The sequence below is a fragment of the Acanthopagrus latus genome, chromosome 19, assembly GCF_904848185.1.
Source record: "Acanthopagrus latus isolate v.2019 chromosome 19, fAcaLat1.1, whole genome shotgun sequence".
Taxonomy (NCBI): Eukaryota; Metazoa; Chordata; class Actinopteri; order Spariformes; family Sparidae; genus Acanthopagrus; species Acanthopagrus latus.
Genome location: NC_051057.1, coordinates 23,710,945 through 23,728,662, shown reverse-complemented (window position 1 = coordinate 23,728,662; position 17,718 = coordinate 23,710,945). Strand labels below are relative to the sequence as shown.

The 17,718-nt window shown below is 44.4% G+C and overlaps 3 protein-coding genes across 4 annotated transcripts in view; all 3 read right to left on the bottom strand.

The window, feature by feature from the left end:
• The window catches only part of dipk1c (divergent protein kinase domain 1C), a 34,460-nt gene extending 33,876 nt beyond the window's left edge, over positions 1–584 (bottom strand). The window contains exon 1 of the mRNA XM_037078703.1: positions 446–584. The gene's annotated coding sequence lies outside the window, so the exon portion shown is untranslated. The remainder of the gene's footprint in view (positions 1–445) is intronic.
• Positions 585–5,646: 5,062 nt separating this feature from the next.
• tubb6 (tubulin, beta 6 class V) lies at positions 5,647–13,271 on the bottom strand. Of its 2 annotated transcripts, none has more exons than XM_037080093.1 (7): positions 13,020–13,271; positions 12,074–12,182; positions 11,395–11,505; positions 10,744–10,859; positions 10,179–10,307; positions 9,245–10,059; positions 5,647–6,242 (listed from the first exon to the last, which is right to left on the bottom strand). In XM_037080093.1, the coding sequence occupies exons 1-7, from the start codon at positions 13,074–13,076 to the stop codon at positions 6,170–6,172; spliced, it is 1,410 nt and encodes a 469-aa protein (XP_036935988.1). In that variant the 5' UTR covers positions 13,077–13,271; the 3' UTR covers positions 5,647–6,169. The 2 variants fall into 2 exon arrangements, with proteins under 2 accessions (XP_036935988.1, XP_036935989.1); XM_037080094.1 differs by having other exon boundaries at positions 9,223–10,059; positions 13,020–13,269.
• Positions 13,272–14,261: 990 nt separating this feature from the next.
• On the bottom strand, positions 14,262–17,025 carry cidea (cell death inducing DFFA like effector a). The gene is made up of 5 exons (XM_037080128.1): positions 16,823–17,025; positions 15,940–16,078; positions 15,698–15,850; positions 15,122–15,294; positions 14,262–14,577 (listed from the first exon to the last, which is right to left on the bottom strand). Exons 1-5 carry the CDS (start codon positions 16,900–16,902, stop codon positions 14,475–14,477), a joined length of 648 nt encoding a protein of 215 aa, XP_036936023.1. The 5' UTR covers positions 16,903–17,025; the 3' UTR covers positions 14,262–14,474.
• Between the last annotated feature and the right edge of the window lie 693 nt (positions 17,026–17,718).

The window sequence follows — 17,718 nt, the reverse complement described above, 5'->3', positions numbered from 1 at the left end:
TTCAGTTTTATAAAATAAATTGACAAATGATTCAAATAATTCTTATTTTTTAATATTTGGGTTGTTTTTGTGCCTTTTTTGTGATTTATGGCATCAACTGAGACACTTTGACATATTTAAGTGAAAAATAAACAAACATTGAGTCAAAATGTTAAAATAAAGCACTTTGAATTTGTTTCAGTTTAAAGTTCGTTTTTGTAAGAAAAGTAGATTTTTTTTTTTTTTTTTTTTTTAAATCTGGTGCAGATCGGACCTCTGAGCCGACCCGTCCTACAGAACCACAGCAGCGGTACATGATGGGCTGTCAATGAGACTCACGGGTCAACTTTGCAGTTTTAATTTTTATTTTTACTGGAGCAGAAACAAACCAAATTATTCCTCAGCTGTCGGTCGTTCAGACGCAACAGGTGCCGATTAATAATCCTCCTGCTGCTGTTTCACTCACCAGATCCTCCTGAACACGGATCCTCCAGGCGAGCGTCCGCCGGCTGCAGCGGGTCGAGCCGCCGAGCGTCTCTGAGATGTGGAGAGCAGCTGAGAGTTCCAGTTAACTCCTCGCAGCCTGTGAAGATGATTCAGCAGACGGAGCTGCGAGTCTGCTGGGATCCTGCAGAGATCCAGAACCAGAAGCGTGAAACCACGTCCCAGATTAAAGATGCTTCGTGCTCCGGTCACATGCAGGTCGGGTTCAGTCGTCTGGTTCCACTGAACTGGTGTTTTTTCTGTGCAGGATGAATGATTGAACGGTTTGTAATCCACCTTCTTCTCCTCCAGATGAGGATTAAATCTCCAGGCTCTGACTGTGCAGCAGCTCCTGGAGAGTCAGCAGGTGTCCAGGTAACTTCTCTTCTTCTCTTCCTCCAGGATTAACTCTGATCAGGAGCTCCTCAGACAGTCCAAATGTTTGTGATCCTGCTGCTGAATCTGAACAAACTCTGTTAACTCTGCTGCAGCTGCTGAGGTCATTCAGAAGATCGCTGCTAGTTTGTCCTCAAAATCCAGACGACTGAACTTCTTTTTCTTCGTTAAAAACAATAATAAATCTGTTTGAGTTCTTCCTGCAGTTTGAGTCTCTGAACAGCTCAGAGATCTAAATCATCTGACGTCCGCTGATCACAAACTCTCAGGAAAGTCTGAAGTGTGTCGAGCAGCAGCAGCAGCAGCAGCAGCAGCAGCAGCTCTCCGTCCGTGAAGATGCTCGAGGAGATGAACTGTGAGACTTTCCCACCAGGAGCCGACCGGCTGCCCTGTAAACCCCGAACCTGGACTGTCAGGCAGCTCCTGCAGGCGACTGTGGTTCCTCCTCACACTGCTGCTGCTGCCTCGCTCGTCCTGTGTGTGTGTGAGAGAGAGAGAGAGCGAGAGTGTGTGTGTGTGTGTGTGTGTGTGTGTGTGTGTGTGTGTGTGTGTGTCAGCTTGTTAGCTCAGACTCATTCCTCTTTCTCGCTTCCTCCAGTCGGCTGCTCTCCCGGCTTTTTTCTTTCTCTTTCCTTTCCTACAGACTCTCCCTCTGTGTGTGTGTGTGTGTGTGTGTGTGTGTGTGTGTGTGTGTGTGTCTCCTCCTCTCTCTCCTCTCTTATATTTACATGCTACTGTAACTCTCCCCCCCTCCCCCTCGTTTCCCCGTTGCCACGGCAGCAAATCTCTGCTAAGGTTCAGTCCCCACATGCAGCTTCACGGAACCTCGCCAAATTAAAAGCTCTGCCCCCATTTATCTTACTTTTCCTCTGCTTCCTCGCTTCACCTCCCCCGTCTCCCCCGTCTCCCCCGGTCCTCCCCTGGTCCTCACCCCTGTGCTGTACATGGTGAGTGCTCCAATAAAAACAGCTCAGAGGCCCAGGGCGTGTTGGTAATTGCCCCATTTGTAAAAACGCCAATAAAGTTCTGCAAACTTAAAGAAAGAGCAGCGGCTGCAGTCCGAAGCTTTCAGGGCTGGAAACTGATGGAGGAGGTTTATTTGGAGATGATTCCTGTGTGATGAGATGAGCAGAGAGCAGACGGCTGATTAGTGTGGAAACTATAATTAAAGCTGCACTTGGTGATTTGTGGCCACCAGAGGGCAGAAAACTGCACACGTCTGACAGATCATCAGCTCGGAGAGGGAAACCGAACGAGACGCGATGAGGTCGAGAGGCGCAGAGGAACTTTTGTTTTGGTCGTTAATTTATCGTCCTCAGACTTAATTTCTGAGCTAATTTTAGCTTCTGTTGCTCTGTGTTAGCGGAGCTGACACGAGGCTCAGAGTCACGTCCTCTGGACTCCTGCAGGGAATCTGAGTCCTTCATACAGAAACACACAGTAAACAGTTTCAAAACAAATGAAACAAATCTTCATCAGTGGTTTGACGTCACGTTACAATCAGCTCACCAAGAGCAAAACTGATTTAAAGCCCGATTAATGTCTGAAACCAACATGACCTTTGTTGAGTGTGTTGTCAGAGAGGAAGAAAGTCTGAGAACTGGACCCAACAGAACCAGAAGAACACTGTAGAACATTAGAGGCTGATCAACAGGAGTCCTCTGTGTTAACGGCTCCGGATCAGAACCAGATGAGCCTCCAGGTGTTTACTCCTCCAGACGGTCCGACTCTGTGTTTTAGTCTCACCACCTCCTCAGATACGTTTCTGTCTTTAGCTGCCAAATATTCCAGTAAGTGTGTCGGTATTCTTGTCGTGTCTCTTCCTCTGTGGCCTCGCTGCCTCCAGCAGTCAGTGTGAAGATTGCAAACATTAATCCAGAAGACAGCGAGTGGCAGATCGCTCCTCTGTGGCAGAAACACGTCCACAGTTCACTGCAGTTTCTCTTTCTTAGTGGAAACAATGAGAGGAAATAATGTCTGGAGTTGTTGGGACACCTCAGGTGTTCTCACCTGATCTGATAATGTGGTCACAGGACATTGATGTTTCTGTCAGCACATCGATGGAGCGTTTTAATCTGAGCGGCTGAACAGATCCTGTGGCTCGTATGAGGAAAACAAAGATATTCATATTATCTTCTCCTCCTCAGCTGAAGCCTGAAGCACAAAACACACTTGGATTCAAACTCCAGCTCTGATCAGCATTTCAGCAGCAGCTGAGAAAAGTGTTTTTGCTGACGGTTGCAACTCAGATGTCAGTGAAACGAAGCTGTTCAACATTCAGAGCAGAGTCTCTGCTGACTGAGAGTCAAGAAACAAGTTTATCCAGGTTTTCTCAACATGAGCCGGAAGTGTTGATAATAAACTGTTCATCCTTTGAGACGGACTGAAGACGACTGTGAGATTAAAGAAATACTTGAAAAACGGTGAATCATCAGCTGAATCTGCAGCGACAGAACCTGCTGTGTGTAACGAGACTTCAGGACATTTTTCCAGCCATGTTTGTAGAAATGACAGCGGTAGTTTTGAATGAACATCTCCGGCGCTCGTTGTGCCGGCGACACTTCGAGGCCTCTCCAGTGAACACCGAGTGTTTTTCACGGGACTTTTAACGAGGCCATTCTTTGTCCCTGTGGTCTGAACCAAATGAACCAAGCTGCAGGTGTGAAAGCACCAGAAGACTTAATTGATTCCCTGTTGGTGCTTCGAGCAGCAGTAGTTAAAGATCATTTGGTAGCAGGGAGAGGCAGTCGTGGTAATTTGATGCAGAGTAAAGTCGAGCCAGCGTCCAGCAGCAGAATCTCAGCCGACTCTCCAGAAAACGAGCAGACGGCCTCTCTGAATATTCACACTCTCGCAGCGAAGCGCTTCTTGTTCCTGTAATTGCCAATTAAACCATCTGGCGTTGGGCGAGCTCGTGTTGGCAGCCGATCACAGAGCAGTACTCTCGTTAACATTATCCACTCATCTGAGCCTCCGCGTGCAGCCGGCCACTTATCACTGCCTGCTCGTTAGACGCAGCCAATTATCTGAGGTCGCTCGTTTGGGGCAGCCACTTATCTCACAGGTACCTTAATTGAGTAAAAACACATAGAGAAGCTGCTGACGGAGCGAAAGTCTCAGATGTTCACCTTCACGATTCAGAGTTCATTCTGAGGTGAATCTGTTCTGCAGGAGAGGAGAGAAGTTTTCATGCCGCCCAGATCAGGACGGACGGAAATTATTCATCAGAGAACACACATGCATTTTTATTAGAGGAGGCATGAACACACACAGGAACACACACCTGAACACATACATGAACACACACCTGAACACATACCTGAACACACACCTGAACACATACATGAACACACACATGAACACACACATGAACACACACCTGAACACACACATGAACACACACAGGAACACACACCTGAACACATACATGAACACACACCTGAACACACACATGAACACACACCTGAACACACACCTGAACACACACATGAACACACACATGAACACACACCTGAACACACACCTGAACACACACCTGAACACACACACGAACACACACACGAACACACACCTGAACACACACATGAACACACATGAACACACACATGAACACACACACGAACACACACACGAACACACATGCATTTTCATTAGAGGAGGCATGAACACACACATGAACACGCACATGAACACACACCTGAACACACATGAACACACACCTGAACACACACGTCACATCAGGCTGCTGCCTGTGAAACGTGCTGATCTCGTGGAGTTCAGTGACGTTGTTGGTCAGTCCGGCTGTTGATTGGCTGAGTTGTGTTGCAGCTCCTCCTGGTGGCAGCTCGTCACAGCTGCAGCCTGACATCTGTTTTCATTCCCACATTATTTGTGATGATTTTTACTCTTCATTTTGCTAAATAAATCATAAGTGTACGGGTAAATAATTAATACGTTTTATGAATATGAATTAATTGTTAAAAATAGTAGAAAAGAAGAATTAATGTGATGGTGAATGAATATTAATGCAGAAATATTAAATTTGTCACTTTTATAAATAAATAAACACCCAAATTTGATGTTGGTGTTATTTTTGGTGCATTTAATGACACATTGACCTTTTTTTTTTAATCTCGTAATGTATTTATTTATTCATTTATTTCTTAATTTCAGTCTTTTAATGTGTTCAGAATTAAATCGTGAGCAGCAGCAGATTTTGTAAAATCATCATTACAAATAAAAAAGCAAAGCTGAGAATCCTGTTTGTTTTAATTCTGCATCACCAGAATAAATTGATCTGAACCAAAGTGAATCCTGTTTGGATTCACTTCTGTGAATGAACATGATGAAAGAGAAGCAGTTTGTTTTACACTCTGGTCGTAATTCTTATGATTTGTTTTGTTTTTTAGTGTGTGATTTCCTGTTTTATGTTGAAAGTTTATCTTCATGTGTCATGTTTTACTGTTTTACTTCCACTTCCTGCCTTTGTCTGTTTCCACGCTTCTTTTCTTCTTTCTAAAAATATATTTAATTTTACCTGCTGTCTTTTTCCTCTTGTTGCACCAATGTGTTCTTCATTCTCTCTCTCTCTCTCTGTGTGTGTGTGTGTGTGTGTGTGTGTGTGTGTGTGTGTGTGTGTGTGTGTGTGTGTGTGTGTGTGTCCAGCAGCCTTCATGTGCTGCTCACGTGTTTCTCACCTGACTGGTGCAGTTCCTGGTTGTGACCACTAGAGGTCATGATGAGCTCGTGTTGTTCAGCAGCAAACAGAAGTCAAAACTCAGCTGTGAATGTGTTTTTATTTATTTATTGTTTGATTTTTGGAGGAATTTCAGTATTTTTATGTGTGAAAACTTGAGCAGCTGCAGATTTTTCAAAATCATCACTACAAATAAAAAAGCAAAGCTGAGAATCCTGTTTGTGTTAATTCTACATCAAGAGAATAAATTGATCTGACAGCATCAGCCTCTCTGAACGAAACATCACAGAGAAAAATAGTTATTTAATTCATATTTATGTGAGTTTGATATTTAACCACAGTGACGAGTTTTCTCTTGATCCAAACACGGTAACAAGTTGGAGTTAAAGTAAACTGTGTTGATGGTTTTAAAAGTTGGAACACCAATAATAATAATAATAATAATAATAATAATAATAATAAAACACATTGATCCAGGATCAGCTGTTTCTCTGGAGACTTGTTTTCCACCAGCAGTGATCCTCATCAAACACAGCTGCTCCTTTTATTCACACGTCGTCTGAACCTTCAACAACAGGGAAGTTTAACTCTGCAGACGATGACCCGCCTCTGCCTCTAATCGATTGGGCTGAAGTTGTCTTCCTGCCCTGTGATTGGCTCGTCACACTGCTGCTCTGCAGTCCAGCTCCTGTTGGAGGAACAGATGTAAAACTCAGTCACGTTAAATCCTGGAGAAGCTTCAGACGCAGCGAACAGTCGAATCTGTGAACATGAATGTTTCCATGCTAACTTTAGTTATGTCGCAGATTCAGATGAATAATCTCAGTGTACAAACAAACAGACGTGTTTAATGTCAGTGTTTGGCGGTTTCTCTGATGTGAAGTGATCCGGGTGTTTATTCCTCCAGGAGCTCTGGATCTGCACCGACTTCTGGAGCTAAACAGCAAAACTATGTTGCAGCTTCTGCTGAACAACTATCAATGCAATAGAAATGTCCATTAATTCACCCACAAATCAAGGACAAAAATCAGTTCAGAACTCCCCTGATAAATGTCACATTTTTAAGTTCTCTTCAGTATCAAAGTGACCCAGTGATGGCAGAACGTTCATCCATGGTGACACAGAAGCTGCTAACAGCTCGTTCTGCATGACGTTAATGAGACAGTAACACAAAGTGAAACTGCAGAATTACAAATACACAAAATCTGCATGTTTGCGTTATCTCCAGAAAGACACATTTATGTGTATTTGCATCTAAACGTGTTAAAATGTCTCTTGGGTTTGGTCGGAACCAAAGGGACGTTTCTGAAGAACCAGACCAGCACACAGTGCAGCTCACAGAGGTTCAGATCTCTGCCTCCACTGAAGACACGACTTATTTCTGTCCCAGCTGCATTCCTGACCGAACAGCTGGACATATCACACACACACACACACACACACACACACACACACACACACACACACACACACACACACACTGCTTGACCCCACTTTAAAGGAGCACTCTCTAGTTTTTTAATCAGAAGAGAAAAATCTTCATTGATCCTTTAAATTAATTTATTTAATCAGATGAAAGAAACATTCTGATCAAACTAGATAATCAAACTCTCTCAAACAAACAAACTTTAAAGGACATCACAGTTTATACTGTGTCACTGTGTTTATATGTGGCGGACCCTGCCACCTCTCCTCTGAGAGCAGTTCATTAATTCACTGACAGAGATTAAAACATTAAACTTCTCAGTTTGATTTCTTATATAAATGTACCTCGGGCCCTTTCAGCGCCCTGTGGGGGAGCGAGGACACACCGGTGCTCTAACCAGCAGCTGACTGCACCGTCAGGCTGCTGACTGGACCGAGCTGCACAGAAACAAAGAGCCGGCGATGGAGAATAGATCCACAACATCAGCTGAGCTCCACAGACATGAGAGCAGCGTTTTTGTCTTTGACAGCGACGGCCGCCGCCGCTCGCCACATAATCCCCAACACAAACAGAACTGCTGGGAGATCAAGTGTCAGACTGGACGAGAGATTAACGTCCTGATTGTCTGTCTGACGGGTCGTCATGTCAGTGAGGTGACCTCAGGTCCAGAAACACTGACTGGAACCTCAACAGGTCTGTTTGTCGAAGGCGTGGAGCTTCTGAAACGACCTCAAGTCACGTTTCTAATTGATTTTCATCTTTCTGTCTTTTTATTCTCTTAATCTGTTTTTAATTCTTCTCACATGTCGTCTGATCGTCTTTTATTTCTCTCTTTATCTTCATTACTGTTCTTTCTCTTCTTCTGTGATCGTGTCTGTTTCATCACTTTTATTAATTATACTTGTCGTTATTCAAACTCACTTCATGTCCTAACTCACTCTTTACCTTATCAGATCTGACTATCATTGTCTCATACTACACAGTATATACTGTATATTCTGTAGATGTAAATATATGTATGATTTACTTTTACTTGTACTGTTGATATTAGTAATATGTCAACATGAAGTACTTTTCCCCTCTATGTGGCTCTGCCGTCAGTTGGTGAAGCTACAGACTGATTTATAACTGTATGACTGCACTAATATAAATAAACCTTGTGTATAATAAAACAAAAAGGAGTTTATCCAACATAAACACAGCCAGCAGGACAGAGAACAGCACAGATAAAGACCACAGACACAGTCCACATCACAGCGTTCGGCCTCCAAAGGAGCTTTTATTTCAACCCTCAGCCTCTCTGGACGTTCACATGTACAAAAATCACAGTTTGAAACAACACAGTCGAACACAGTACGGTCCAGAACCAGATGATCGGATCAAGCGGGTCATATTTCTACTAACGTCTTGTGTCTATCAGTGCATTAAAGACACCTGTTACGTTACATATTATCATCCCACCAAATGCTTTCAAACATTTCGCGTTGTTAGCACATTTTTAAGCAACAAAATGGGTCGTTTGTCAGCACCGTCCGACGCCGCTGTGTCAGAGTAAGATGTTGATGAAGGTTCTCAGTCTTCCGGGTCCTGGTACCTTTAAGTTCGGTATCGTCGTGAAGTGGACGTGTTTCAGTTTGTTGAAGATGTTTCACGTCTCATCCAAGAAGCTTCTTTAGTTCTAACAAACTGAAACACGTCCACTTCACGACGATACAGAACTTTCAGGTCCTACTTGTAAGAAAAGTTGATTGTCGACACTTCGGGATGTTGGCTGAACCAACATCCAATGCCAGCGCGCCAGTTTTTGACGAGTTTGGAATGAGACTCAAAAAATCAACTTTTCTCACAAATAGGATCTTTGAAGTTTGGCGACACAGAAACTACGTGATTAAATCAACGTGGTCGTGGTGGATTACTGGTCAGACACTGAAAACAAATAAGTTTCTATAAGTTTTTAAATTTGAGTCCCTCATTCAAAAACACGCACAAGCTTGATATTAATTAATATCTATATGTTTCAACTTCATCATGAAGCCATTTAAAGCCTTTTCACACCTGAAAGTCTGAGCGAAGGTTCACATTTTTGTTAGACTGCAATCATTTGATCGGGTTAGCTTTGGTTTGACTAAATCATTTTGAAGCTGAGGCGAATGGTTAATATTTTCTTGTTGAGCTGAAAGATTGGACTATGTTATTTTCCTGACATGAAATGTTTGTTCTACCAGTGTTCTCAGAGTTTTACCAGTCTTGTTCTGTCTCCTTACTCAACGATGTCGTCCTCCTCGTCCTCAAAGTTCTCCTCGCCGTCGTTGGCGGTGGCCTCCTGGTACTGCTGGTACTCGGACACCAGGTCGTTCATGTTGCTCTCCGCCTCGGTGAACTCCATCTCATCCATGCCTTCACCCGTGAACCAGTGCAGGAAAGCCTTTCGGCGGAACATGGCCGAGAACTGCTCTGAGATCCGCTTGAACAGCTCCTGGATGGCCGTGCTGTTGCCGATGAAGGTGGCGGCCATCTTGAGGCCCCGGGGAGCGATGTCGCAGACGGCCACCTTCACGTTGTTGGGGATCCACTCCACGAAGTAGCTGCTGTTCTTGTTCTGGACGTTCAGCATCTGCTCGTCCACTTCCTTCATGGACATGGGCCCGCGGAAGACGGTGGCGACAGTCAGGTATCGTCCGTGGCGAGGGTCGCAGGCTGCCATCATGTTTCTGGCGTCGAACATCTGCTGGGTGAGCTCGGGAACGGTAAGCGCTCGGTATTGCTGGCTCCCTCGCGCTGTCAGGGGAGCAAATCCCGGCATGAAGAAGTGCAGCCTGGGGAAGGGCACCATGTTGACGGCCAGCTTGCGAAGATCTGCGTTCAGCTGCCCGGGGAAACGGAGCGAGGTCGTCACGCCGCTCATGGTGGCCGACACCAGGTGGTTGAGGTCACCGTAAGTGGGTGTGGTGAGTTTAAGAGTGCGGAAGCAGATGTCGTAAAGGGCCTCGTTGTCGATGCAGTAGGTCTCATCAGTGTTTTCAACCAGCTGGTGGACCGACAGGGTGGCGTTGTAGGGCTCCACCACGGTATCTGACACCTGGACGGATCAGAGATACAGCGAGGTGTTCAGGTGTGACGGAAAGAGATGACACAGAAACTACGAGAAAAAGACAAGCTGGAGAAGAATTCCTCCTTCTCTGGTCTTCTCTTTGATACCTTGGGCGAGGGCATGACGCTGAAGGTGTTCATGATCCGATCCGGGTACTCCTCCCGGATCTTGCTGATCAGCAGGGTGCCCATACCTGAGCCGGTGCCGCCTCCCAGAGAGTGAGTCAGCTGGAAACCCTGCAGGCAGAATAACAGTCAGAAGGAGAGTCAGGCTGTGTTCTCAGATATCTGTGCATTTAGACGTTTAAGTAAGACGTTTTTAGAAGGACCCTGATGACAAGTCATCACTGTGAGTTCAGCCTAATGAAGCTACAGATTTACAGTTTTTGATCAACCCAAATAGTTCTGAGGTCCAACACTCTACAGTAAGCTGAAGTACTCTGAGGAGCTGTTGAGACCACCGTTAATGTCTGCACATTTATATAAAAACCTCTGGAAAAGGGGAACTGCTGTCGGCTTGCTTGAGGACCAACAATGCAGCTCACCAAGTTTGTGAGACCAGAAAAATATGCAAGCAATTAAAAAAAGTGATAAAACATAACAAGTGAGCTGTGTTTAAATAAGTGAACGGTATAACAAAATGTTCCTGGAGCAACATTCATCATGTCTTCACCTGGAGACAGTCGCAGTGCTCACACTCCTTCCTCACGATGTCCAGGACCGAGTCCACGAGCTCCGCCCCCTCCGTGTAGTGACCTTTGGCCCAGTTGTTCCCAGCACCTGTCTGACCTGCAGACAACCAATCAGCACAGAGAAAGTCCATGTGTGAACTGTAAAATGATCGCCACAACAGATGGGAATGTGCACGCAGACACACTCTCGACTGGTGACCCATTTCTCAGCCGGGGCATCGGGAGGACGGGTCGCTGCTGGATTTGATTTCATGTGTGTGTTTAAGGCGGACAGAGATCTACAGCCTCCCTGCTTCTTCTCCTGCTGAGACATCAGTTTATTAAACAAACCCCACAGTCTTCTCACTGTTTACTGAACAAGTTCAATGCTGGAAACTTTGGTTGCTCTCCAGCTCCTCCCGTCCTCTGCAGAAATGTCTCTGACTGTGACGAACTCACAGAGAATTATCTCTTTAGCTTCTCTGATGAAGAGAATTCACCCCGACCCTCAGATAACCGTCAAGAAGAGTCCAGCTGGAGATCTTCAGTCATTATCAGACAAATAAAATGAGTCTTTTCACTTTAACAACTCTGTAAACATTCACAAAACTTCTTTCAAATCTGAATCAGTGAGTAAAATAAACCAAAGTTACCAAAGATGAAGTTGTCCGGTCTGAAGAGCTGCCCGAAGGCTCCCGAGCGAACGCTGTCCATGGTTCCTGGTTCCAGGTCGACCAACACGGCCCGGGGGACGTATTTATGTGCTGCGCAAACATAGAAGAGCCGTTACTGGAAACAAAACTCGTATTTTTACCAACAAGTGACACTGAACAGAATCTGTTCATTTTAGAAGTCTGATTGAAAGTGTTCTGACTGAAGAACAAGAAAAACAACGACGAGAATCCTTCAAACATATTTATTATAAATCAGTGAAAAATAAAAACTATAAAAAAGAAATATCTCAGAAGAATGATCCTCGTATCACATAAAGGTCGACATCAGGTTTGTATGTAAAGTCAGAGGTTCAGAATAATTAATAATAATAACGTCTCATCTCTCACAGCTCAAGTCTCAAGTCATGAATTATCAAACAACTTTTAAATATTATTATTTCAGTATATGATTATTAAGTGTGTCGTGAGTTTTAATGTTCTTTAAAAAAGTAAAATGACTGATGTTTTTTAAATAATGAGCTCTGAAACACAATGATGACAGAAAATGAGTATTAATGTTTTATTATGAGCCGACCTCCTGAGTGTGTGTGTGTGTGTGTGTGTGTGTGTGTGTGTGTGTGTGTGAGTCAGTGTGAGTCAGCTGTTGTGTTGAACTCACAGGAGGCCTCATTGTAGTAGACGTTGATCCTGTCCAGCTGCAGTGATGAGTCGCCCACGTAGCTCCCCGCTGGATCGATGCCGTGCTCGTCACTGATCACTTCCCAGAACTGAAGAAGAAGAAACTTGGATCATTCTGTGCTGACTTCCTGTCTCCGTGGTGCGTTCACTGACACACCCTCTCTGAACTTTAATTTACAACCCGCTGTGTGAGTTACTGTCCACACAGTCACAGCTTCATTACCCAGAAGCCTCTGGGGCCACAGAGAGTGACTCTGCTCATGTTTCACTGGAAACGACGTTCACTCCTCCGACTGTCAGCCCACAAACCTGAATAGTTGTGTGACTGGTCAGTGTGTGTGTGTGTGTGTGTGTGTGTGTGTGTGTGTGTGTGTGTGTGTGTGTGTGTGTCAGATTCCTTGAATACTCTCACAGTGGCTCTGTTCTCTCCTCACCACCGTGTTGAGTTTATCACAGATCACAGATCAGTCGTGCTCGCTGCTCTCACACACTCCTGAGACTCCAGCTGATCTGTTATCGATCAGTTTGGTAAAAATCAATTAAAATCTTTAGATTAACGAGACAGAAAGAAGAAACAAGAGGACACGAGATTTTATTCTGGATCAGGATGAAAACTGTCAGGAGTGAAAACAATAATATGGAGCTGAATTTACTCAAAATTCCACTTAGTTACTTGATGAAAAGAACTTAGTTACATTCTGTGTCTGTTGTACTGCGGATCAATATTCTACATTTGTCTGATGATAAAAACATTCAAACTGCAGCTTGTGATCTGTAAAGTAACTGTGGTTGTTATTTGCCTCTGAGTGTATCTAAAGTATCTCCCAGTGTCAGTGAGACAGAGTTCTGGAGCCTCTGATCGGAACCACTCACTGCTGTAGAACCCAGCGGGGGTTCGGCTCGCGGTGACCCGGTCTGTTTCCTACCTTGGTCCCGATCTGGTTCCCGCACTGTCCGGCCTGGATGTGAACGATCTCCCTCATGTTGGTTCCGTGTGTCGGTGTCTGGTACCGGCTGCGCTCTGCTCGTGTGTCCGTGTCGGCGTGCGTCTGTCACACGGGAGCGCGCAGCCGGCTTCGTCTCCTCCTCGTGCGCGTCCACGCGACCACGCCCTGAGGGGGGCACCCACGGGTCCAGTCCGGCCCCCAGCAGAACTACTGCACCCCACTGACGGAATGTAACGGAGAACAGTTACTCCTCTGCGACTCTTCTTCAGTGTTAATACACGTTTATTGATCAGATCATTGAAACACTGATGTGAATATCAGCTGATCGTCTCTGACTGAAGGAGTGCTTCTGTCTGAACTGCTCCTTTAACAACCTGAGCGTAAAAGCTCTAATGTAACAGAATGTTTACGTACAGGTGGTTTGAATGTTCACACAGAACCAACTGAGGACACCTGGAGGAGGCCAGCAGGTCTCCTGTAAACCTGCAGAGTGAGACCTCCTGCTTTATAGAAGCTCACTGATCAGAGAAGTTAGAAAACTCGAAGACTTTATATCCTCAGGAGGAGGAGAGGGGGACTTTATATCCTCAGGAGGAGGAGAGGGGGACTTTATATCCTCAGGAGGAGGAGAGGAGGACTTTATATCCTCAGGAGGAGGAGAGGGGGACTTTATATCCTCAGGAGGAGGAGAGGAGGACTTTATATCCTCAGGAGGAGGAGAGGAGGACTTTATATCCTCAGGAGGAGGAGAGCAGGACTTTATATCCTCAGGAGGAGGAGAGCAGGACTTTATATCCTCAGGAGGAGGAGAGGACGGGCGAGTTTTCTGGGTGAACTGTTCCTTTAATGTGGACACAAACATTTGAACTTGCTGCCATCCTGTGGAAGAACTGGAGGCAGCAGACAGGCTGGTACAGACATGCTGCCACAAACTGACACTTTTTACAAGGAGACAAACAACTTCAGCTGAAACATTTAATGCTGAATTTACAACAAGGACACAATGAGTCAGAATCTGTCAGAGACACAGTTTCACTACGTTATAAAGTTTGTTTTAACTCAACAACTCTTAAAATCACCACATTTGTTAATGGAGTCTGGTGCTGTTTAACCAGACAGTGTTTGACAGTGTGGCTTAAACATGAAAAAACGATTCATCAAAATAGTTAATTATCTTTTGATTGATTAACAGATGAGTTGATGAATAAATCTTCTCTGCACTCGGGTTAAAACTCGTCTTTATTAATTTATTTGATTTACAGTCAGAATTAAATTAATCAGAACTAAACTTTTTATTTTTGCGTTAAAATGAATCCTCAGCTTTAAGATGAGAAAACAGACGTCACAGCAGAAACACTCACTTCTCACCAGACAGCCAAACTACAAACACTCCGGAGAATAAAACAGGCTGAACAGGAGGAAGACGTCGTCACACTAACAGTCGTCGTCTTCGCTGAACTGCAGCAGCGATGAAGACGTGTAGAGCAGCAGCTGACCGCTCAGTCTGGTGACGAAGGTGAAGCAGCGCAGCACCGACCTGACGACAAGACACAGACTGAATCAGTCAGCAAGAGAAGAGCCCACAGATCATACAAGAGCCACCTGATCACACCTGACATTACCATCAGAGACACACAGACTCCATGTTTCTACTCACAGACAGAAAGAAGTTCATGTAGAACATTTGCTGAATGAACAAGAAGGTCCAAATAATGCAGAATGAGTCAGAGACAGAGTTTCACAGAGTTTATAAAGTGTCTCCAACTCAACAACTCACTAAACTGACACATTTGTTAAGGGAGTCTGGTGATATTGTGGTTAAGAAACAGCTTCATGTTTTGAATTAATGCTGAATTTACAAGAGGGCACCAATGATTTAGAATCTGTCGTAGCTGTTTTAAAGTTTACAAAGTTTTTCATTAACACTTAAAATTATGCAATCTTTAAAGGGGGTCTGGTGATACTGTGGTCAGTAGTCCAGTGGTTGGATCAGTGGGTTAAAGTACATTTTCCTTCTAATTACTGGAATAAATGTACTTAATGACTTTCCAGCGCGGTGTCAACAGCAGAGGTGGACTCACCTGAGGATGTGTTTTATCCTGGTGAACCTGAAGTCGTAGGACAGCGAGTACATCTCATACAGCGTGGCCTTGATGGCGAGGCAGCACAGGAAGTCTTTAGGGTGCAGCTTGTAGAGGTCAAAGGTCAGTTTAGCGATTCCGTTCTTCTTCGGCTGACGGAAGCTCGGGAACATCTGCAACAGAAGACCGAACAGGAAGTGACAGACAAACTGTGTGGAGCTGATTTACTGTGAAGCAGGTGAGGAGGAGGTTTTACTGTCTGGGTGAAATGTTCCTTTAATGTGGACACAAACATTTGAACTTCAGCTTCTGATTCCATGCTGAAGTTACAACAAGGACACAATGAGTTAGAATCTGTCAGAGACACAGTTTCACTACGTTATAAAGTTTGTTTTAACTCAACAACTCTTAAAATCACCACATTTGTCAATGGAGTCTGGTGATGTTTAACAAGCTGGAACCAGACAGTGTTTAACAGTTTGACGATTAAACAGTTAATTATCTTTTTGATCGATAGATGAGTTGATGAATATTTCTTCCCTGCAGCGTTGAGTCTCATCCTGACTTCATGCTCACCTTGTTCTGTGTCCACATCTCTCCCTTCTCCAGCACCATCAGCGCCGTGTTGCAGGGCAGAGACTGGAAGAACTCCTCAGAGTCCACCACGGTCCCGTCCTCCTCCAGGACCAGAGTCAGGAAGTGGCAGGACAGCATGAACACCTTCGCCGCCTGAGACGCAACACAAAGGAAAGCACTGATCCACATACGGAGGATGTAACAAGCATCTGTCTGACATCAGGTGTGTGATGTGACCTCACCTGCTGCAGCAGCTCGTCCAGTGATGACGCCTCCAGAGCTCGCCGCCTCCTCCGGCTGCTGGTGCAGACCTTCAGACAGCGAGGCTGATCTGAGGACAGGATGTGACGAGAGATGGTGGTCTGGACTGTTGATACGGACCTGCCAGGTGAGAGGGACAGAATCCACCTACATCAAACTGTTTCACCTTTTTATCCAGGTGGTGTGAACCAGAACGACCAGAACCTTTAACACCGGGTCACTGAGGTCAGTCATCAATATGAACAATCAGAATTCCAAGCAAACATTAATAATGAATTAATGGATGACTTTATTTCAGACCAAAAATAAAAACATAATAAAACACCAAAGTTCATAAAGTTTTCAGACTGGACGACAAAATCACACAATATTCTTCACCAAATACCTCGATATCAATAATTAGACAATATTGTGGGACTGAGATTTTTTTAAATCAATAATCATCAATACAATGTGGATATGACCGGTAGAACTGGTCCTGGATTGTTGTGGGGGTCTTGTATTGATCCTGATGAGTTCTTTAAAGATACTTCATCATGTTTGTTACATTTGTTAAACGTCTTTTTGTCTGAACCAGCTGCACAAACACAAGAACCTGAGCCTGGATCAGTCCACTGAGTTCGGGATATGGGTGAATATATTCTGATTCTGATTCTGTTGCAGTCGTCCACGTCAGTATAAAGTAGATCCACACTGCGGTGCTGCTGTGACTTCTCAGGACATTAACATCTTTACGCACGGCTGGTTTCATGATCTCCAGATGCGCCAAATGACGCATCACATCCGCCAAAGATTTAAGAAGAAGAGCGATTTATTTACAGATATATCCTTTTTGTTTTTAATCTAACTTTAGAGTTCACTCACCTCATCAGAGTGTCCGGCAGCAGAGTTTTGGCGTATTTCACTCCAGACTGGATGGACAGCGGCGCCATTGTGGTGCCCATCAATCAATCAATAGATCAATCAATAGATCAATAGATGAGTCAGTGAGCTGGGGGAACAGGACTGTAGGAGTCTGGTTAGCTGCAGCTCCGGATCACCTGCTGCAGCACCTGCACACAGCCGCTCAATGACATCACTTTATAGAGAGCTGAAGCCCCGCCCCCTTCCGGTTTCCCTCATGGGACCCCATTTGATAAAAAACATTTATCAGGTAGTGAATGAAGAGAGAAATATAAAGTATTGATCCTTTTTGAGTTGTCGTGAGTCACACACGATGTTTAGTCAGTTGTAAAGATGATTTGTGATTGGTTCCTCATCAGGGCTGAGAGCCAATAGGATGGAGAGCTGCCTCAGGCCTGTTTTCATGTCAGATGGATTAGTTTAATGCAGTTACACAAAATCAATATTTTTATTTTCTGTGTGGATCATAAAGTTGTATGAATGAAAGTACTCGAGTACAGTGAGAAACTAAAACCCTCAGACCGACTCGGCTCGACGTTTAAGAAGCTTAAAGCTGCTGTTCTGTTGTTTCACAGATTAGAAGGAACATTTTAATGTGGTGAGAAAATAATAATCAAGCCTTTATTCGTAACTGCCTGAAAGTAGAGGTCATCCAGAGATTAACAACAAACACAGGACCATTATTACTGCAGCAACACTCACAGCCTCTACATGCTGAGTCTTCACCTGAGTATAGAGAGAGTAAATCTGCTTAACAATGTGATATAAATTACATTAGTATTGGGCCTTTTTTTACTGAAATGTGTTGAAACTGTGACACAAAAAGAAGGTTTTTTAATTTGTGCATTTAAATCTGT